This window comes from Vanacampus margaritifer, chromosome 4, assembly GCF_051991255.1.
Source record: "Vanacampus margaritifer isolate UIUO_Vmar chromosome 4, RoL_Vmar_1.0, whole genome shotgun sequence".
In the NCBI taxonomy this organism is placed as follows: domain Eukaryota; kingdom Metazoa; phylum Chordata; class Actinopteri; order Syngnathiformes; family Syngnathidae; genus Vanacampus; species Vanacampus margaritifer.
In genome coordinates, this window is record NC_135435.1 from 31,767,241 (window position 1) to 31,784,816 (window position 17,576).

Consider the following 17,576-nt stretch of genomic DNA (forward strand, 5'->3'; position numbering starts at 1 on the left):
GCTTTCATGCTGACGGATGATGAGAAAATAATGTGGATGCCAGGATGCCGCCGCCTTCTTCCTATAGCGGCTGCTGCCGCGCTGGTGGGTGGATGAGAGATCGGCAACATTGTTGTGTGCGTGCGAGTGTGTTGTAGGGCGTAAAGTCATTGTTAGTGTTGTAAAGCGCAAGCCAAGACAAAACTTTCCTCTGTTCCAACGCCGTCTCATACGTGTCCCCCACTATAGTCTCAACATGCTATTCTGATTAATAGCACACGTGGAATAAGAATGGACGAACGAAAGTCACGGCTCGCCTGTTTGCTGGATTTCAATTCATAACAAAATGACTGAGATGGATGCAAATGGAGCTTATTTAAATTGTAATATTTTTTTTTAAATCCCATTTTGTTCTTAATTTTAGTACACAAATACAATATTAACTCTTTGACTGCCAAAAACGTTAAATGACGTTTAGTAAAATCCTATGTAGGAGTGCCAAAGACGTTAAAAGACGTTTTTTTTTTCAAAACAGAGGTGAAACTAACCATTTTCTATTGTTGATTACTGAAAAACGGAATAAGGTAGAAACAAACTTTTTTTCTGATGAAAGATGAGAGTTCAATCTTTCATTTGGTAGTATGTGTGTTTCCATAGTCCAAACACATAATTTTCTGTGGACCTTGAAAGATCAGTCAAAAATGCTTAAATCGGCTGGCACCCACGGCATCCCTTTTCTGAAAACGTCTGGCAGTCAAAGAGTTAATCAAAATACCAAACCTTTTTTTTTAAGTCAGCACAAATATTTGATTTGATTAATTGAAAAATATTTGATTATGTGCTGATACCAATTATGTCTTGCAATTGTGATGAAAATGTGTTTTCTTTTAATCAAACATTGTTCCGCTGTAGCCTGGAACGTTCCAGTTACAACATGTTGTGTCACTTTTTGAACACTAGGGGGCACTGTGTCAAAAGAATACATAGTTAACAGACGAAAGAGAAATAAGAGAGGAAGAAGAATGTAGAGTCTGTTGGAAGGCGACAGAAATCGTTTTGGTCGGGGGCGTACAATCGTACGGGCTCAGCACTGATACGCAGATAAAGCAGGGGTGGTGGGGGTTCAAGACACGCGTAGGATTTCAACTTAGAGTTTAGCCAGGTTTACGGATCAAAATAGGGTTTTAAGACTTTAGGCTTGCAACCCACAATTAAAAGGTCAAAATAGGGTGACCAATAAATTTTTTTTTAACCGCAATTGAGTGTATAGAGTTAGGCTTTTAATACACAATTATGGGTTCAAAAAGGGTTTCATGCCAGAGTTTGGGGTTCAGTTTAAGATACCAGTAGGCTTGCAAATTAGAGGTTTAAGTTAGTGTCAGGGTTTCAAGTTAGGGTTTTAAAACATGGATAGAGATTGAAAGTAGTGTTTCAAAACAGGTCAAGTTAAAAAAAAAAATTGTTACAAGACAGAGTTCGGGTTTAAAGTCGGGGCTTCAAGCCTCCATTTGGGTTTCAAATTAGGGTTTGAAGCCATCATTTGAAGTTCGGGCTTCCAAACAAGATTAGGGTGCCAGAATTGCAAATCAAAGAATTTGGAGTTTTAAGTCAGAGCTTCAAGCAGGCGGCAGAATTCGGGTGTCAAGCCAGTATTAGAGTTTCAAATTTCAAGACAATGTTAAGTATTCAGCCAAAGTTATGGTATCAAATTAGGGTTGCGGGTCCAAATTGGGGATTCAAAGTGGGGTTTCAAGACAGAATTCCGGTTGACGCGGCAACGTTTCTTTTTACAGTTGCCGCTGCTCCGCTGCGGCGGCGGCGGCGGCGGATAAGAGAGATCACAAGCATTATTGCGCGGGTGCAATCCAATCTTTAATTCCAAACGTGTCCGTCTTTAATCAGATGAAGCCATTTCCTCTGATTCAGGCGGGAAAATCAATCACTCAGCGTAAAGCGCAACAATCGCTTCGCAAGATGGAGGCAAAAGCAACACCGAAAACACAAACGACATCTTTCATAGTCACCGACAACAAAACTGTTTTGCATTGAAAAGCCTGCAGAGACTGAACATGTGCAGTTCGGGCTTCAAAGTCGGGTGGCAACAGGGTTAGAGGAGAAAAGTCCCTTTGCAAGCCAAGGTTAGGCTTGCGCTAAAAATAGACTTTCAAGTCAGCACAATGGTTTCAAGTTGAGGTGCGAAGGGTTTGGGCTTCAAGGAATGCCTTCATGCCAGTGGTAGGGTGTCAAATTACGCTTTCAAGATAGCGGTTTAAATCCGCGTTAGGATTTTTGTGCCAGCAAGTTAAGGTATCAAGCCGGTTACGGGTTCATGCCAGTGTTAGTGTTTCAAAGTATGGTTGCAAACCAGGATTAGGGTGTGAAGGCCAAGGTTAAAAAAAGATCTATATTAAACATAATTATTTACATTTACAAATGTTTTGGAAATATCATTGAAATATTTGACATTGTTAAATGTCCACACAATTTTTGGATTAAATTTATATTTAACGTCATTTAAATGACTTCATGTATAATGTCATTCAATTCAACTCAATTCGAAAATGTCATTTGATTAAATAAAAATCCAAGCTATGTTTTGGAGAACAGCTTTTATTTATAGTTCAAAAGTTGTGGCGCCACTCTATAATAAACGGGTCTTAAATAAGTTTGTGGTATTACAAACACTCAAGCATTTATAAATGAGGCATCTTTTTTTCTTCGTTTTTAGCAAGCTATAAGATTTTGTTTATGAAAAGGATCTTTGTGCCGTTTGTCACTTTTTTTACTCGCGACCTCCGGCTTAAAGTGTAACTGCGGCATCTGTGTCGGGCTCGTTCATGGTGCGCGTGCGAGTACGTGCGCGACCTTAAAGCCACAGTGGACAAACGAAGATATGATTTCAAAACTCCACCCCTCCCCAAAGAAACTGCGGAGTGTGGGGGTCCGCACACTCTACTATAAAGGGAAAATAAAAGCGGACAGGTGCAGTCAGAGTAAAACAGTCGGGGCTCTTCATACTCATCTGGGCGTTGGTGGAGGATGCTGATGTCGAAAAAGCGACACTACTACCTTTTTAAACGGCACAATGCGCCTTTAATGAAAGAGTGCCATTTTTAAAGCCTTCATTGGGGCGCCACATTGGAAGGTTTCGTGTGTACGATATCATCACACATCCCGCTGTAATTAGAGCCCCAATTAGCGTAGCTACAACATCACCGCACATTTTCCTCATGTGAGAATGAGAACACGCAAGTATCGCATTCACACCACCGGGATATCAGCGGACACAGGAATGTTTTTCTGCGTCGAATAAGCATTCGCAGGCGCACGTAGCCGCATATTTGCCGCGTGTTGATAAGTGTATTGAGCACTTGGATCGGCACACGCGGAGAGAACGTTCATTGATTGCCGTTAAGGGCCAGTCACGCGATTAACTTGATGAATATCTTAATCCCTCAAAAAGCCCTCCTTAGTGGTCTTTAGTTCGTGTACACTTGCTGCGTAGGGAGGGCAGAAAAAGGAAGAGCTCATGTTGCCATGACATTTAACAACAAATACATAAAAATCTGCTCCCCAAAGCCAATTTCACATTTCGGTAGCTATCATGAGTAGACCCACCAAAAAAAATCTTATGAAGCCACAGCAAGTACGTCATCTTTGAACGAAGCGGACATTTTTAAAAAGGTATTTTCACGATTCCTTCACCCGAGAATTTTGTGTGAAAATTAGTTTCACTAACATGACATTTGGTAGCTATCTCTATCATGAGTAGACCCACAAAAAAAGTCTCATGAAGCCATGCTTGAAAAGAGACAGGAAGTGGCCCATTTTTGTTTAAAGCTGCCATTTACGTCACTTTCAGAGATCTTTGATTTTTTTTTTTTTTCCAGGAAAACTCCACCCCTCAAAATCAGTTCCATTTGGTAACATTAACTTTTTGTCAGCATGACTAGACCCACAAAAAAGTCACCATGCTCGAAAAGAAGAGGAAGATTGAAGTGATTCTTGCCAACCTGCAACTTTGGGGGGAGAATTTAGTCCCCAAAGCATTTAAAAATATATATATTTTTTTTTTACTAGCATTCAACTTGTAAAAGACCCACCATAAAAAAAAAAGAAAAAAATTCTCAGGAAGTTTTTTGATTGATTTTGATTCCCCCCCCCCCCCCCCCCCAATAAAGCACTAAAACTCTCCAAAGTCAAAGCCATATGAAAAGAATTGCGTCGGCGATGGCGACGGTGTCGCGAATGTTGTTCCTGGACAAAGGAAGTGACTGTTTGCGAGGCTTCCCCACCACCACTACATAAAGATACACAATGCACATAAATTAATGCTATAGCTTTTTAGAGCCGGTGGCCTTGTTGTTTATTATGCATTCACTTTCTTTACACCCCTGACTTGATTTTCCCATTTGCTCTGGCAGAGCAGAGGAAGTGCCAACAGTGCAGCTTTAAGACTTGAACACGGCGAGCGATACATTTGATAGGCCTTCCATTACTCGCATTATATTCACATTTTAGAGGCACGCTTCTCCTCTGACTTGCTGCATTATTGTCAACATGACAAATATCTCCACCATCGGGGGAGGGGGGAAATCAATCAATACAAAAAAAGTTAAGGCGCCCATGTCGGACCGCATCCAATTGCTTCTAAATTGAATTCCCCCGTCATGGGCGTGTAAGCATAAACCAAGACGGCCTCTGATGGATCTTCCTGAAATTAATCTGCAGTTAAGTATTGCATAGCCGCTCCCTTATGAGCCCGCACCAACCATAAAAACCCGCGCCGCTATTGTCTCACATTCCTGGAGGACGAGGGAGACGGAGGGGGAAAAAAAAGGGCTGCAAATCAGCTGCGTCGTTAAGCAGCTAAAGAATCGCACGCGTCTTTTCAAATTGTGCCTTTCAAGAAAGCGACCACAAGAACGGCCAGCAGAGGTCACAAGTCACGTTTTATATCTCTTAGAAATGTACAATAAAACGTACACATATTTAAGTTTTCCTACTCTTACTAACATAAAAATGGGAAAATGTTCTGTTAACAGATATATAACAACATAATAATTCATGACATTGCGTTAAAATTAAAAAAAAAAAATACTAATATTAAGTGTGATATTGATTTGTGTTGGTCATTTTCTGCCACTAGATGGCATACATGTAAGATATTGGTGACCAGCTCAATGCATTTTTTTTTATCATATCAAGAGCTAACTAATCTTTAACATGAAGTAACTTGTGAAAGTCTGCACATTTTTTAAATATATATATATTATATTAAATTAAACTTAATGCACTCATTTTGACACCCCTAATATATAGTATGCCTGAGTACAGTTAAAAGTTATTTGTACTTTGTTACCAAGTTCCTACCGCTGTCCATTTTATTGGATGTTGTCAACAAAGTTTTCCAACATAAGTTTTAACCAAACGAGAATATCAAAACCCCCCCTCATGTGTTCATAAATATGCCTCCAACCACTTGTATCAACTTTGTGTTATTGTGTTGTGTTTTTATCGGGCAGAGATAAGCGCCGGGCAGACTTACCAGCTCTTTGCCGCTTTGTGGAGCATAGTGATTTGTTTTTGTGCGCGGCGGCAGACTATTAAATCATCCATCTTTGCCTTTTCTGACCATCTGCTGCGCAAACAGCCCGCAGGTCACGCAACACAACCTCTGCAAAAATGTTACAACACTGCGGCTTGTTATGCTGCGGTTCGCAGGAGCAAAAAAAAAAATCGTTAGCAACGGGCCACGTTGCTCGCTGTGTGTTAATGATTCATATTTACAGTCCGAGTCTACGGTTCCAAAGCGCTGAAGAAATCCTTTCGTTCCTCGTCGTCTGCGTGTGCCCTGCGGTTGGCTGGCAACCCTTTCGGGGCGCATCCAGCCTACTGGTCAAAGTCAGCTGGGATAGGCTCCAGCACGCCCGCGACCCGCGTCAGGTTAGGCACTCCCGATAATGGATGGATGCACGCATGTTGGGCCAAATAAATGGTCACTTTTGAAAATGTATTTCACTTGGGCAACAACAAATTTGGTGGGCATGCGCGTCATGAGTAGACCCGCAAAAAAAGTCCCCAAAAGTCCAATCTGAAAAGGCACAAGAAAATTGGCTCCGCTGATCCTGAAAAAGATTTGTTTGGAAATTAAGCCTGATGCAAGTTTTACCAAGCAAGATCAAATTTTGCAAGACGTGTCTAACATGGCTGGACCCACAAAAAAGACTCTTAGAAGCCATGACAGAAAAGACACAGGATATGTGCTATGTTGCTATTTTTAAGGCAAGTTCGCCGAAAAAGGGGCTCCGTTTTACCCTGTTGATTTTTGTTTTGTTTTAATTCAGGTACCAAAGTCTGTTTCATTCATCAAGCATGAACTGAAATTAGGGATGCGTGTCTCTCATGAGCAGAACTTCCAAAAAGGTTCAAGCTGCCCTGACCAAAGAGAAGAATTTTGCCATTTCTTGCGGTTCTGCATTGCGACGACGTGACGTCGTTCCGCAATCGACAGCCGCACCTTCACTCGCTTCGGCTTTCACCAGGACTTCACAATTTACCAATTCGTAACAAATAGTTTGGCTTTCTTTTCAACATATTTTATTATATTGTGTTTTTACAAAATAAAGTGTTATTTTCTTTATTAACTCTTTGACTGCCAAAAACGTTAAATAACGTTTAGTAAAATCCTACGGAGGAGTGCCAAAGACGTTAAAAGACGTTTGTTTCAAAACAGAGGTGAAACTAACCATTTTCTATTGTTGATTACTCAAAAATGGAATAAGGTAGAAACTAACTTTTTTTTCTGATGAAAGATGAGAGTCCAATCTTTCCTTTGGTAGTATGTGTGTTTCCATAGTCCAAACACATAATTTTCTATGGACCTTGAAAGATCAGTCAAAATGCTTAAAATCGGCTGGCACTGGGGACAACCCATTTCTGAAAACGTCTGGCAGTCAAAGAGTTAAGACAACATTGTGCATTGTTATACAGAACCATATGTGGGAACATTTGGTTGATTAAAATAAACGAGATGAGATTCAACACAATTGAGCAAAATCCTTGCAGTCAAGTGACCCCGTTGGCTTCTCTCATTTTGTTTGACGAAAGGCCTGAATCTGAATCATGCATTTAATCATGAACTCGCGAATACTTGAACTCTGGCAATGATTCGGCTCGTGGATTGCGGCTCCGACAGCAAACAAAAAAAAATCAAGTCAACAGCAGCAGCAGGTCTGCTTCCACGTGCCGCTGCTCCCGCTTCTGCTCCCACTTCTGCTCCTCGCCGGCAGAAACGACCCAAGCAAACAACTCGCTTCAAGTGGCACTCTTGAAAAAGCCGACGGAAGAATATTGAACTCCAATGCAGCCAGACACGATGTTTTGTGCGTCTCACATTGACAGCGTTACAAAACCTCGGACGTAATTGACCCATAAACACGAGAAGCAAATGCACTTTCCACCATAAACAAGCGCCTTCAAAAAAATATGTTTACCGTTTACTCTCTTAATGCTGGCCGACTCGAAAGTAACTCAAATTGGGTGAAAGAGCCAACCCCGAACTGGGTCAACATTTGAATCCAACAAAACCACACAATATTGAGTTAAAGCGAACAAGAAACGGTTTACCAGGTTAGCAGTATAGTTACAAAATCAGATTCTTTCTCTTAGCAACATTTTCAAAGATTTGCATGATATTTTCAGCCTGGTTTTTACAGCGGTTGCCCTTCCTGACACAATCCGCCCATGCGTTCTCTGATGGCCCGGACTGGGATTCGAACCCTGATCCTCGCGTCTAAAAGCAACAGTTTACCCACAGATCCATTCAGCTGCCACCAACATGTCCAAAACGGTCCAAAATTGCGACTCACTTCAGCCCGCCCAAATCCAGACTTCAAAACTCAACCTGATGAGTCAAAAGAAGCAACCCAACCTGTTCAAAATCCAGCATGGGGTTCGGAAAGCACGGCTTTTTTGTTTTGTTTTTGACAACGTGACGCCCACAGAGAGAGAAAAAAACAAACATGTTTACTGTTTCTTCCTCCTCCTCCTCCTCCTCCTCTTCGTCGTCGTGGCTTTTAACACTGGGATTTTTCCCGATTGGCCGCCAGGGGGCGCTGTTTATTTCAGCCCACGAGCAGCAATGAAAGTGCTTTTGGTAGAGACGGGCCACAGAGAGTGACGAACTTCACTGAATTATGAACCTTTTGGCCGCTATTTTGTGCAGAAAGGATTATATGCATTTTTGAAGCAAGCGTCTCTCTCTCTCTCTCTCTCTCGCTCTCTCTCTCTCTCGCTCTCTCTCTCTCTCTCTCGCGCTCTCTCGTCCTCTCTCGTGCTCTCTCTCGCTCTCTCTCTCTCTCTCTCTCTCTCTCGCGCTCTCTCGTCCTCTCTCGTGCTCTCTCTCGCTCTCTCTCTCTCTCTCGCTCTCTCTCTCTCTCGCTTTCTCTCTCACTCTCTCTCGTGCTCTCTCTCTCTCTCTCTCACTCCCTCCCTCTCTCGCTCTCTCTCGCTCTCGCTTTCTCTCTCTCTCTCGCACTCTCTCTCGCTCTCTCTCTCTCTCGCTCCCTCTCTCGTGATGGCCTTTGCGCTCTCTGCTCACTGTGAAGAGAAAAACATTCTGCCCCACTACAAGGAAGAGATAAATAGCAGGGCTTAACCTGCTTTTTGGGATTCAAAAAGATATCAATATTAATCACATTAAAAACAAATATAGAAAGGACTAGTTTCCAAATGTGACTGAAAGTAACTTTTGCATTTTGTAGCTAATTTTGTAAACCCTGCCCTTGCTAACAGTACAGAAGTGCGATTGCAGTTCATTATTTGAGCACTTAAAAAATAGAAAATGTGTCTTATATTTTATACTATATACTTTATTCTCCTTATTTAGGCTTTATGTTTAGAGAATATGACAGGTGGTCAAATCAATTTCTTTAGCACTCTTGACTTTATGTTTTCATAATTGTTCCGATATACTGATTGTGATCTAGTAAGTTATTGAATTTTTTTCAACATAACTGTTGACGTTGGTTACTTATTCGAATGTTTCATCTATTTTAGATTGATACATTAATACATATGAACTATACATCTTCATTAAAACACTGTAAACTAAAGCGGGCCGGTTCGAGCCATGAAACTCCAGGGGTGAAAATGAGTCGTGGTCCGGCCCTGGCGGTCGCCACATTACTTTCCTTGAAGACAAAAAATATATAAACATATTTCTAATGCAATTATTTTTGAAATTTTTGGACGAGCTGGATGATGCGGCTCGGTTTCGATTCACGCGACGCTTCCACGGGATGGTTTGAATTTAGGCAGTCAGTCGAGGCTTTTAGCCTCGTGGTTTGTGCTGCCGCTCGCACGCACACACACACACACACACACACACAAACACAAATTCCCTTAAACACACGCCACTCGCTCACTAAAACAAACGTTGTTCACTACCGTCGTGCTAAATCTGGCAAACGCTAAATCCCTGAAGTGAAAGTGGAAATGAGAGGAAAGGGGAGGGGGCGCAGTACGAGGAGGAAGTGAGGGGTCAACAAGGAAGCGGGTGAGACGGGATTAGCGGCATAATGCCAGCAGATGGAGGGAGGTCGTGGCTCAAATCTCCAAACAGATCAAACGGACGCGGAGTGAGCCGCCGCCCGTCCAAAGGCCGAGCGCTCCCCTTTCGCACCCGAGGGCCGAAAGGCTGCAGGGTCGCTCTCTTGCTGTTTACGCTCAAATTGAGGACACGCAGCTGGCTGTAATCCTCAAATACTCCACTCGATATCCAAGTGTATTTAGGTATGCGGATTACAGCGGATTAGACACTCAGATGTGCTTTCTATGCACTCTGTGGCGATGGCATAAAAACAAACGTGCAAAAAAAAAAAAAAAAAAGATCCCGAAATGGCACGCCGAGATGGATTTAACTTGAGAGGCCCCTCAATTAGAATATCAGGGGGCCTCACGAGATCTACTACGATAATAACAGTGTTAAATACCTGCAACAATAACAACAGGCACGGCGGAAAAAAATGAACAAAGATGCACCAGAATCAGAAACTGAAAGGATAATTGTCAATGAATGACTCTATTTTTGTAATGTTTTTAATGTAATATTTTCATTTATAAATATCAGATAAACATAAAACAGCTCACACATCATGCTTCAACTCAATTCATTGTGCTACTCCTTATGATGTGCCTGCCTTGGTCACCAGGGGGAGCAGGATGGCAGTCATTCACACAGACTTCAAAGTATCCTCGCGACTGCCAGTGACTCAATAAGATGCAATTGTTATTTCTTTTTTTCACTGGGGATACATTTTTAAATATTGTGATATTGTCTGTGTGTGTTGCTCCCTCATTTGTGTTCAAATATAACACCTCAACTATTCATGCTCATCATTAGACTTTCATTTTGACAGCATTAAGCTAGTAGCGGTGTCAAAAGAATTCATGCCGCTCGTATCCTAAGGCACCACTTTGTGCCGTTTACATATTTTTTTGTCATTCGTAACTCTTAACGTTAGAATACGTGTACATAATTTATCCCATATTTACTTTTATAGTATTGCAAAGCATGACAGGACAGGAACTGTGCCTTATCATGAGAAAGCGGCAGAAACATTTTGCAGATGACCTATTGAACTTTGACTGTTGAAACCCTCAGCGCCGGAGAAAGACACGTCTGTATTATTATCTGCACAATGACTCCTATCAGTGATGGTTGCTGCTGCTGTGTGGCCCCTCCCCTTTAGAGCTGCAACGGCTATGTAACTAGTAGGGATGTAACGATGACGGCAAAATTGTGATATTACGTTATCAAAACTGCCACAATATATCGGCGTCGTCATGCCATGATATTAAAAGCAGCACATCTGTTAAAAAGGTCAGGGTGGTTTCCATTTGTGCAGTTCTAGCACCCTCTGGTGGCGAGTTTTTCTAGTGCAGTTTAATTTTTACAAGGCATGTTTTGGCCCTTCTGGGGCACGTAATATGCTTGTGAATTGAGTCAATATGTGGAGGAACTCAATGTGTGCTTGCGTTAGCAAGTAAGTGCCTCAATATTAAGTGTTATTAGCAGGGATGTGATTTGACCAAAGTGAAGGTCCAGGACAGTGCCCTGGTGGGGGGACAAGGGGGGCAAAGCCCCCCGGAGCTTATGGGTTTTCCGTGTTTTTAAGTACTTTCAATGCACTCACATGACAAAGAAATAGACAAAACAACAGCATCAATTTTCAATGTATATTGAACTATCCCATATAAAATGGCAGTTTTAGTCAACTCAAAATCAGTCACATTCAAAAACATTGGACTGCCTTTGCTTTTAAAAACTATCACTGAGAATATCATCATATCTAACTAATGTGATTACTGAGTTAACACATAAATAATGTTGAAGAGTTCAAATTTCATGAACAAATAATTGTATCATGACCAAATGAAAAGTAACTCATATTAGAGCATACCACAAATGTCTTTGTTATAGCAGAAGATGTTATCTGTCGGAGTCATGTGCATACACAATGAACTACTACTAAAAAAAAAATAAAAAATAAAAATAAAAAAAAATTGATTTTTTTTTTGGGGGGGGGGGGGGATAAAAAAAGCGGAATTCCGCGAATTAGCGGAAAAATCACATCCCTGTATTAGAGATTGTAGGTTGTTTGTATGCATTGCTGTAATATACAAAAGCACAATGTATGTTATTTTACTATGAGCTAAGTTTTTTACAATATTGTGACCTTTTTAGCATCGCCAACCTCCCCACAATATTGTGATGATTATCGCATCGTGACCTTCATATCCCGATAATATTGTATCAGGATGTTTGGATATTGTTACATTCCTAGCAACTAGTGACTACCAAATAAAAAGAGAGGGCCTGGCAGAGTGTGCCTCAGAACAGGTAGGAGATTGTAATCTGTGCACATCTCTGTCCGTTCTCCTGGCGAGTAAAAATAATCTAAATCTCGTCTTCTTTTCTTGTCTGTTGTTTATTAAATGTTCTAGGTTGACTGAACCTGACACTTAAGCACCATGATTATCTGTACATTACATCTAATGTACCATTTTTAGAACTTTCTACATCAATACACTCCTAATGAAACAAAATTACACTTAATATTGATTCCGAAGGTGATATTATAAAAAGGTCATTATGGTGCATTCACTGACCCTAAATAACGCTGGATTGAATGAAACTGTGTAGTCAGGCAGCTCTGAAAAGCAAAATGTTTGACTCACACCGATTTGGAGCATAATTCACGAGAAGTCGATACGTCACAAAGCAAAGTGCACACAAAAGCGGGAATGGCGAGACCAGCCGCCATCCACAAATCAAAACCGCCGCAGTCAAAACTCCAGATGAGCCAAGAGCGGCTTTTTTTATTCTCTACAGCACCAGAGACCAAAGCGAAGACGATGGTCCATGCAATTGTGCCACATACATCACGTGGAGAAGTGCACCGATATACGTATAAAAGAGTGAAATGAAAAACACTCGCTGGAAATCCCTTATGATCAAAATGTAATAAGATATGCAAATCGCTTTACTGCTTATCAAACTTTCTTGCTCCGGCCAACCAATCAGACGACGGGAAAATGGTGACATCATCGGGAGTCAGCAGTCTAACGCTGTGAGGAGGAATTTGAAATCGGATTAAATCCCACTGCTGAAATGGTTGAAGTTCAATCAGCCAAAAGTACCGATTAGGACCTAAACAGATGTGATTGGCATGGCAACACAAGCATGCTGAAGTATGATTGGATTGAAAAAAAATAAAAATTTAAAATAAAATCACAAAAACAAAATATCCACATCCAGTGGAAGCAGTGCAGTTGGGGTGATGTTGATGTGGTGGGCAGTGAGGCCAATTTAGCACTTTTATTGCTAGATCTAGCAACTTTCCAGACCAACCAAGCAACTTTTTGCCAAAAACTAATTTGGCTACTTTTAAAATGCGTTTGGACATTTTCTTAAGTGAGTCAATTGCTTCAAAATGTACGAATGTTCCTTCTTAATGACTCAAAATGATTTCCTGTGTCATGCATTCTGAAAGCAGCCTTTCTAGTTTCCGTGCTGCAAAAGTGCACCGTGACTTGCTGAATGGACTTGATAGGTTTCAATAATTCAAACAACACTATCTGAAACAACTATACTAAATATTACATGGATATGAACAAAACAAGGAGTGGAGAGCGGAGGTCCGCCGCTACGTGCTCATTAGCAAAAGTGAGACTAATTGGCCGAGACGCGACGAAGCACCAAAATGCTGGATGAGGCGCTTTCTTCAATTAAGACCAATGAACAAAATCATCAGGAGAGACAATCCATGAACGCAGAGAGAGTTTAGCAGCGCTAATAAGTCAAGCTAACCATTGATTTCTACTTCACATGAGAATAATGATTAACAAACTAGAATTTGTCAAGATTATTTTCACTTCTGTTTTTTTTTTTAAACAAGCTATGAAGCTCAAAATATACTAAGCCTGTTTACATTTCAGGATCATTCGAGGAGTAGAAAGTGGACCAAATTGACACTAGATTTGCTACCAATTTGTCAGCACAGCACCACCCAGTGGCAAAATCCATGTACTACAATAATCGAAAGCGCTAGATTATACAGAAACGCCATTGGGGCATCTGGATTCACAATTTACATACATTCAATCAAAAACGGATTTCCGGTTCAGATCGTTTTTTTTTAATTACACCCCATATATATATATATATAAAGATAAATAATGAATCACTATTTCAGTTTCCAGCTGCCAAATGATGGGCGAGCATCCAACTTCTGCTCTTATTTGAATATGCAGCACAAAGAAGAAGTCTCAGTGGAGGCTACATTATTGGAGTTGTTTTTTTTCAATAAACTCGAAACCTTTTTCTTTTTTCCCATGCACAAATTCTCTGCAGAATCAACCATAACATCCTCCACCAAGCAATCAAATATGCTCTTTACATGCGAGGGACGTTCACATTAATCCGAGTGTTGCTTCTTTAAATAATTCAACATGATGTTTAGAAAGCGTGTTTGCGTAATCACTTGTTCAGCATTCAGCACGAACATCACAAGATCATGTTTATGCATCCGTTCCTCCTTCGGACACGCGCGTGCACACGCATGCGCAGGGGCGTATATAGCCATCTTTTCAAAAGAGCTGGGGGGGGGGGGGCAATTGTTCATGGGAAAACCAACTTTTAAGAGCGAACGATCGCCTTGCATTCAACCGCTCCCCTCCGTTGTGGCCAAAGAACGAAATCAATCAATTGTCAAACTGTGGTTGAGGAAAATTAAATGCGCAATGCAAAAAATTAAATAAATAAAAACAGTAAAATGTCAACCTCGCTATGCACAAAATGAAAATGAAGAGAAAAGATTTAGAAGCCATTTTTGTTTTAAAAAATCCAAATCCTCTCATTTGGACCTCTCAAATGTAAATGCATCCATAAAAGCAAATAAATGATCTTTGCATTTGAAGCAATCCAAGACATTCGTGGATATTGATGGACTTGCAAAAACATATTTGCCTATTTTCTGCACATGGACCAGATATTCGCAGACCTAAAGTGTACCAGGTCCCAAATATTCAATGATCAGAACCTTACATAATACAAATTCAACACTTGAAAATAGATCCATTACCTAAATATATCATTTTCATATTCCATGACCAAATGTATTCTAAAACGAAGCGCATAAGTCTGTGGATTGTAGGCTTTTTTTTTGTTTTTGCCCTCATTTCCCCTCGTCAAATATGCCCATGGATCATCAATAATAATTAGCATTATTGAAAAGCTTGTTCTGGCATGTAAAAAAAAAAGAAAGAAATTGAATTGTGTGTTATTGTATAATGTGTTCGGGTATAAAAGTATTTAAGTGCGTGTCAAGGTTTTAAAGTAGGCCCATGGGCAGGAGACCCCGACCACCACCACCACCCCCACGCCCCTCCTCCCACAAAACACGCTCATACACGCACCCGCGCTCGCCCCTCACCTCGTTTGTCTTGCACCTTGACGCCGATTTCCACCAGCGGTTCCGTCTCTCGGTCCAGCCGGCGCGCGATGACAACCTCCCCCGTGTCCCGGCCCACGCTGACCGGCGAGCTCTCCGCGTCTTCGGGCTCCACCAGCTCGAAGGCGGCCGCCTGGAAGCGCACCGGGTTCAGGTTCATCACCACCGAGCCGATGCCCGCGTCCTCGGACACGTTGATGAAAAGCGGGCCGCCCCCCGCGTCCTGGACGGACCGGGACGTCCGGGCGGGCGCTTTTGGGCGGCTGCCGGCGCACAGCCACTGGCGCGGGCTGACTTCCACGCCGACCCCCTCGCTGGTGCGGGGCGGCCATCCTCGGTCCCGGGCGAACACGGTGAACTTGACGGGTCCGTCCCGGCCCAGGATGGAGTCCACCAGGATGATGTCGCCGCTTTTGGGCACCACGTAGAAAGTGCCGTTCTTTGGCACGGCGAAGTAGAAGAGCTCCGCGTTCTTGCCGCTGTCGGCGTCCCGCGCCGCCACCGTGTAGACGACCGTGCGCAGCGGGGTGGCGTCGTCCAGGCTCAGCCTCACGTCGGCGTCCCGGAAGGCCGGCCGGTGGTCGTTGATGTCCAGCACGTCCACTTTGACAGACGCCAGCTCCGCGCACGAGCCCGCGCAACACACGCCGACCCCCAGCTCGTACTCAGCCCGCTCCTCGCGGTCCAGAAGCCCGCACGTCCTCAGCAGGATGTGGCCGCGGTTGTGGTGCGCCAGGACGCGGAACATGTCGCCGCCGTGGCCCAGGAGCCTCCAGCGGGGCTGCGGAGCGAGGTCCGAGGGGCCGCCGCTGTCGCCGCTGTCGCCGCCGCACGGCCGCTGCGGGTTGAGCCTCCGCAGCGGCACGCTCAGCCCGTTGACCCGCGAGCCCGGCGACGCGTTCTCGAACACATGGCCGTGGAAGAAGGGCAGTGCCGGCACCGGCTCCAGAGTCCTGTTGGCGAGCGCGCACGACAGCAGAAGCGGCAAAAGCGGCGAAAGCGGCAAAAGGCTTCCCCAAAGCATGACGAGCGCGTTTCACCAGCACAGCGCCAAATCCGCCGAGGCGTCCATGGGTGCGCTCGTCGTTCGTCTCGCGAGACACTTCCGATCCTTCCACGTCCAAATACGCGCAAAACAAGTCAAAGAGCGGAACCGTGAGGCTGCACACTGGAGGATGCTGCGTTGTGTTCGGGAGAACTTTGCGTCCGCCTCCTCCTCTTCTTCTTCCTCTTCTCCCGCGCTCTCTCTCCGGCGCGCGCCCCCGACAGCTGAAAGGGGGGCTTCTTGCATCACTGGGACGCGCACGGCTCCTCTCGCTGCATCTTCCCGAGCCTAATCCGCCTCACACGTGTCAAATTGACACCGAGCGCGTGCACGCGCATTTGACGGACATCTATTCATTTTGAGCTGGTCTGTCGATGCGCATGCGTGGGTGGGTCATGACGAGTCCTCGGGGGGGGGCGACCCGAGGCCCTTATGTCACGCTGATCAATGTCCGGCCCTGCACACACATCACATCACTCTTGTCCCCAATAACGCGTCACTTGAGTGGATTAAAATAATTCAGAAATCGATCTGCTAAAGTGCTTTTGGCTGCTGCTGCTGCTTGCTGGCTGCGTGCGTGCGTGCGTGCGTGCGTGCGTGCGCGTAGAAAGGAAATTAACAAAAGCCTTGCAGGAGTGAATGTCAAGTAGTGGAAATGTTGAAGTAAAATGTAAAACCAGTTTTTTTTTCCCCCCATAGGGTTTCAAATGAAGGTTTAGCGTTTTAAAACTAGGGTTCAATTTAGCCATCAAAAGATTAGGGTTTCAAGTTAGGGTTTTAAATAGGATTTCAAGGAGGGTTCAGTGTTTAAGTGTGGCTTTCAAGACTGGATTAAGATTTCAAGAAAATGTTAGGGTTTAGAATTAAGGCTTGAAGTGTTCGGGCTTTCGATTAGCGTTTCAAGTCAGGGTAAGGGTTTGAGTTAGTGGTTCAAGAATGTCGCGTTATGGTTTTAAAATGGGTTTCAAGCCAGAACTAGGTTTTCGTATTAGGACTTCAAACCAAGTTTAGGGTTCCAAACCCAGGTGAGGGCTTCAAATCGGGGTGGAGGGTTTGAAATTAAGGGTTTAAATGAGGATTTCCAATCGGGCTCGGGTTTTTGAAGTAGGGCATTTCAAGGGAAGGTTTCAAATTACGATTTGAAGCCAGTTCAGGTTTCAAAGTAGGCTCACAAGTAGGATGCCCAATTGGAGTTTTAAGTCAGGGTTAGCGTTTCGAATTAGTGGTAAAACTCAGGGTTTCAAAATTAGGTTTTAAGAAAGTATTGGGGTTGACCTGCAATTTCAAGCCTGACAAAAGGTTTCATCTCAGGTTTAGGGTTTCAAACCAAGGTTAGGGTTTCAAGTCAAGATCAGGGTCTCAACATTGATTGCACGTCAGGGTTTGACGATCTTGCATCGACTCGATCCCGTTTGTGCTCATCTGTGTCGTCAATCATCTCCTTTGTCTCATTGTTTGGATAACAACTAAACCACAACAACATCTCGCTGCGCTTGACGTGTGGCCACAAAAGCGTTTTCTTCGTGCACAATAGA

The 17,576-nt window shown here is 43.3% G+C and overlaps 1 protein-coding gene across 2 annotated transcripts in view; it reads right to left on the reverse strand.

The window, feature by feature from the left end:
* The window catches only part of LOC144050810 (neural-cadherin), a 219,107-nt gene extending 202,743 nt beyond the window's left edge, over positions 1–16,364 (reverse strand). The window contains exon 1 of one of the 2 annotated variants that reach the window (XM_077564419.1): positions 14,979–16,364. In XM_077564419.1, coding sequence (XP_077420545.1) covers positions 14,979–16,020 — 1,042 coding nt within the window. In that variant the 5' untranslated portion in view covers positions 16,021–16,364. The remainder of the gene's footprint in view (positions 1–14,978) is intronic. The other variant, XM_077564418.1, reaches the window with a different exon arrangement.
* Between the last annotated feature and the right edge of the window lie 1,212 nt (positions 16,365–17,576).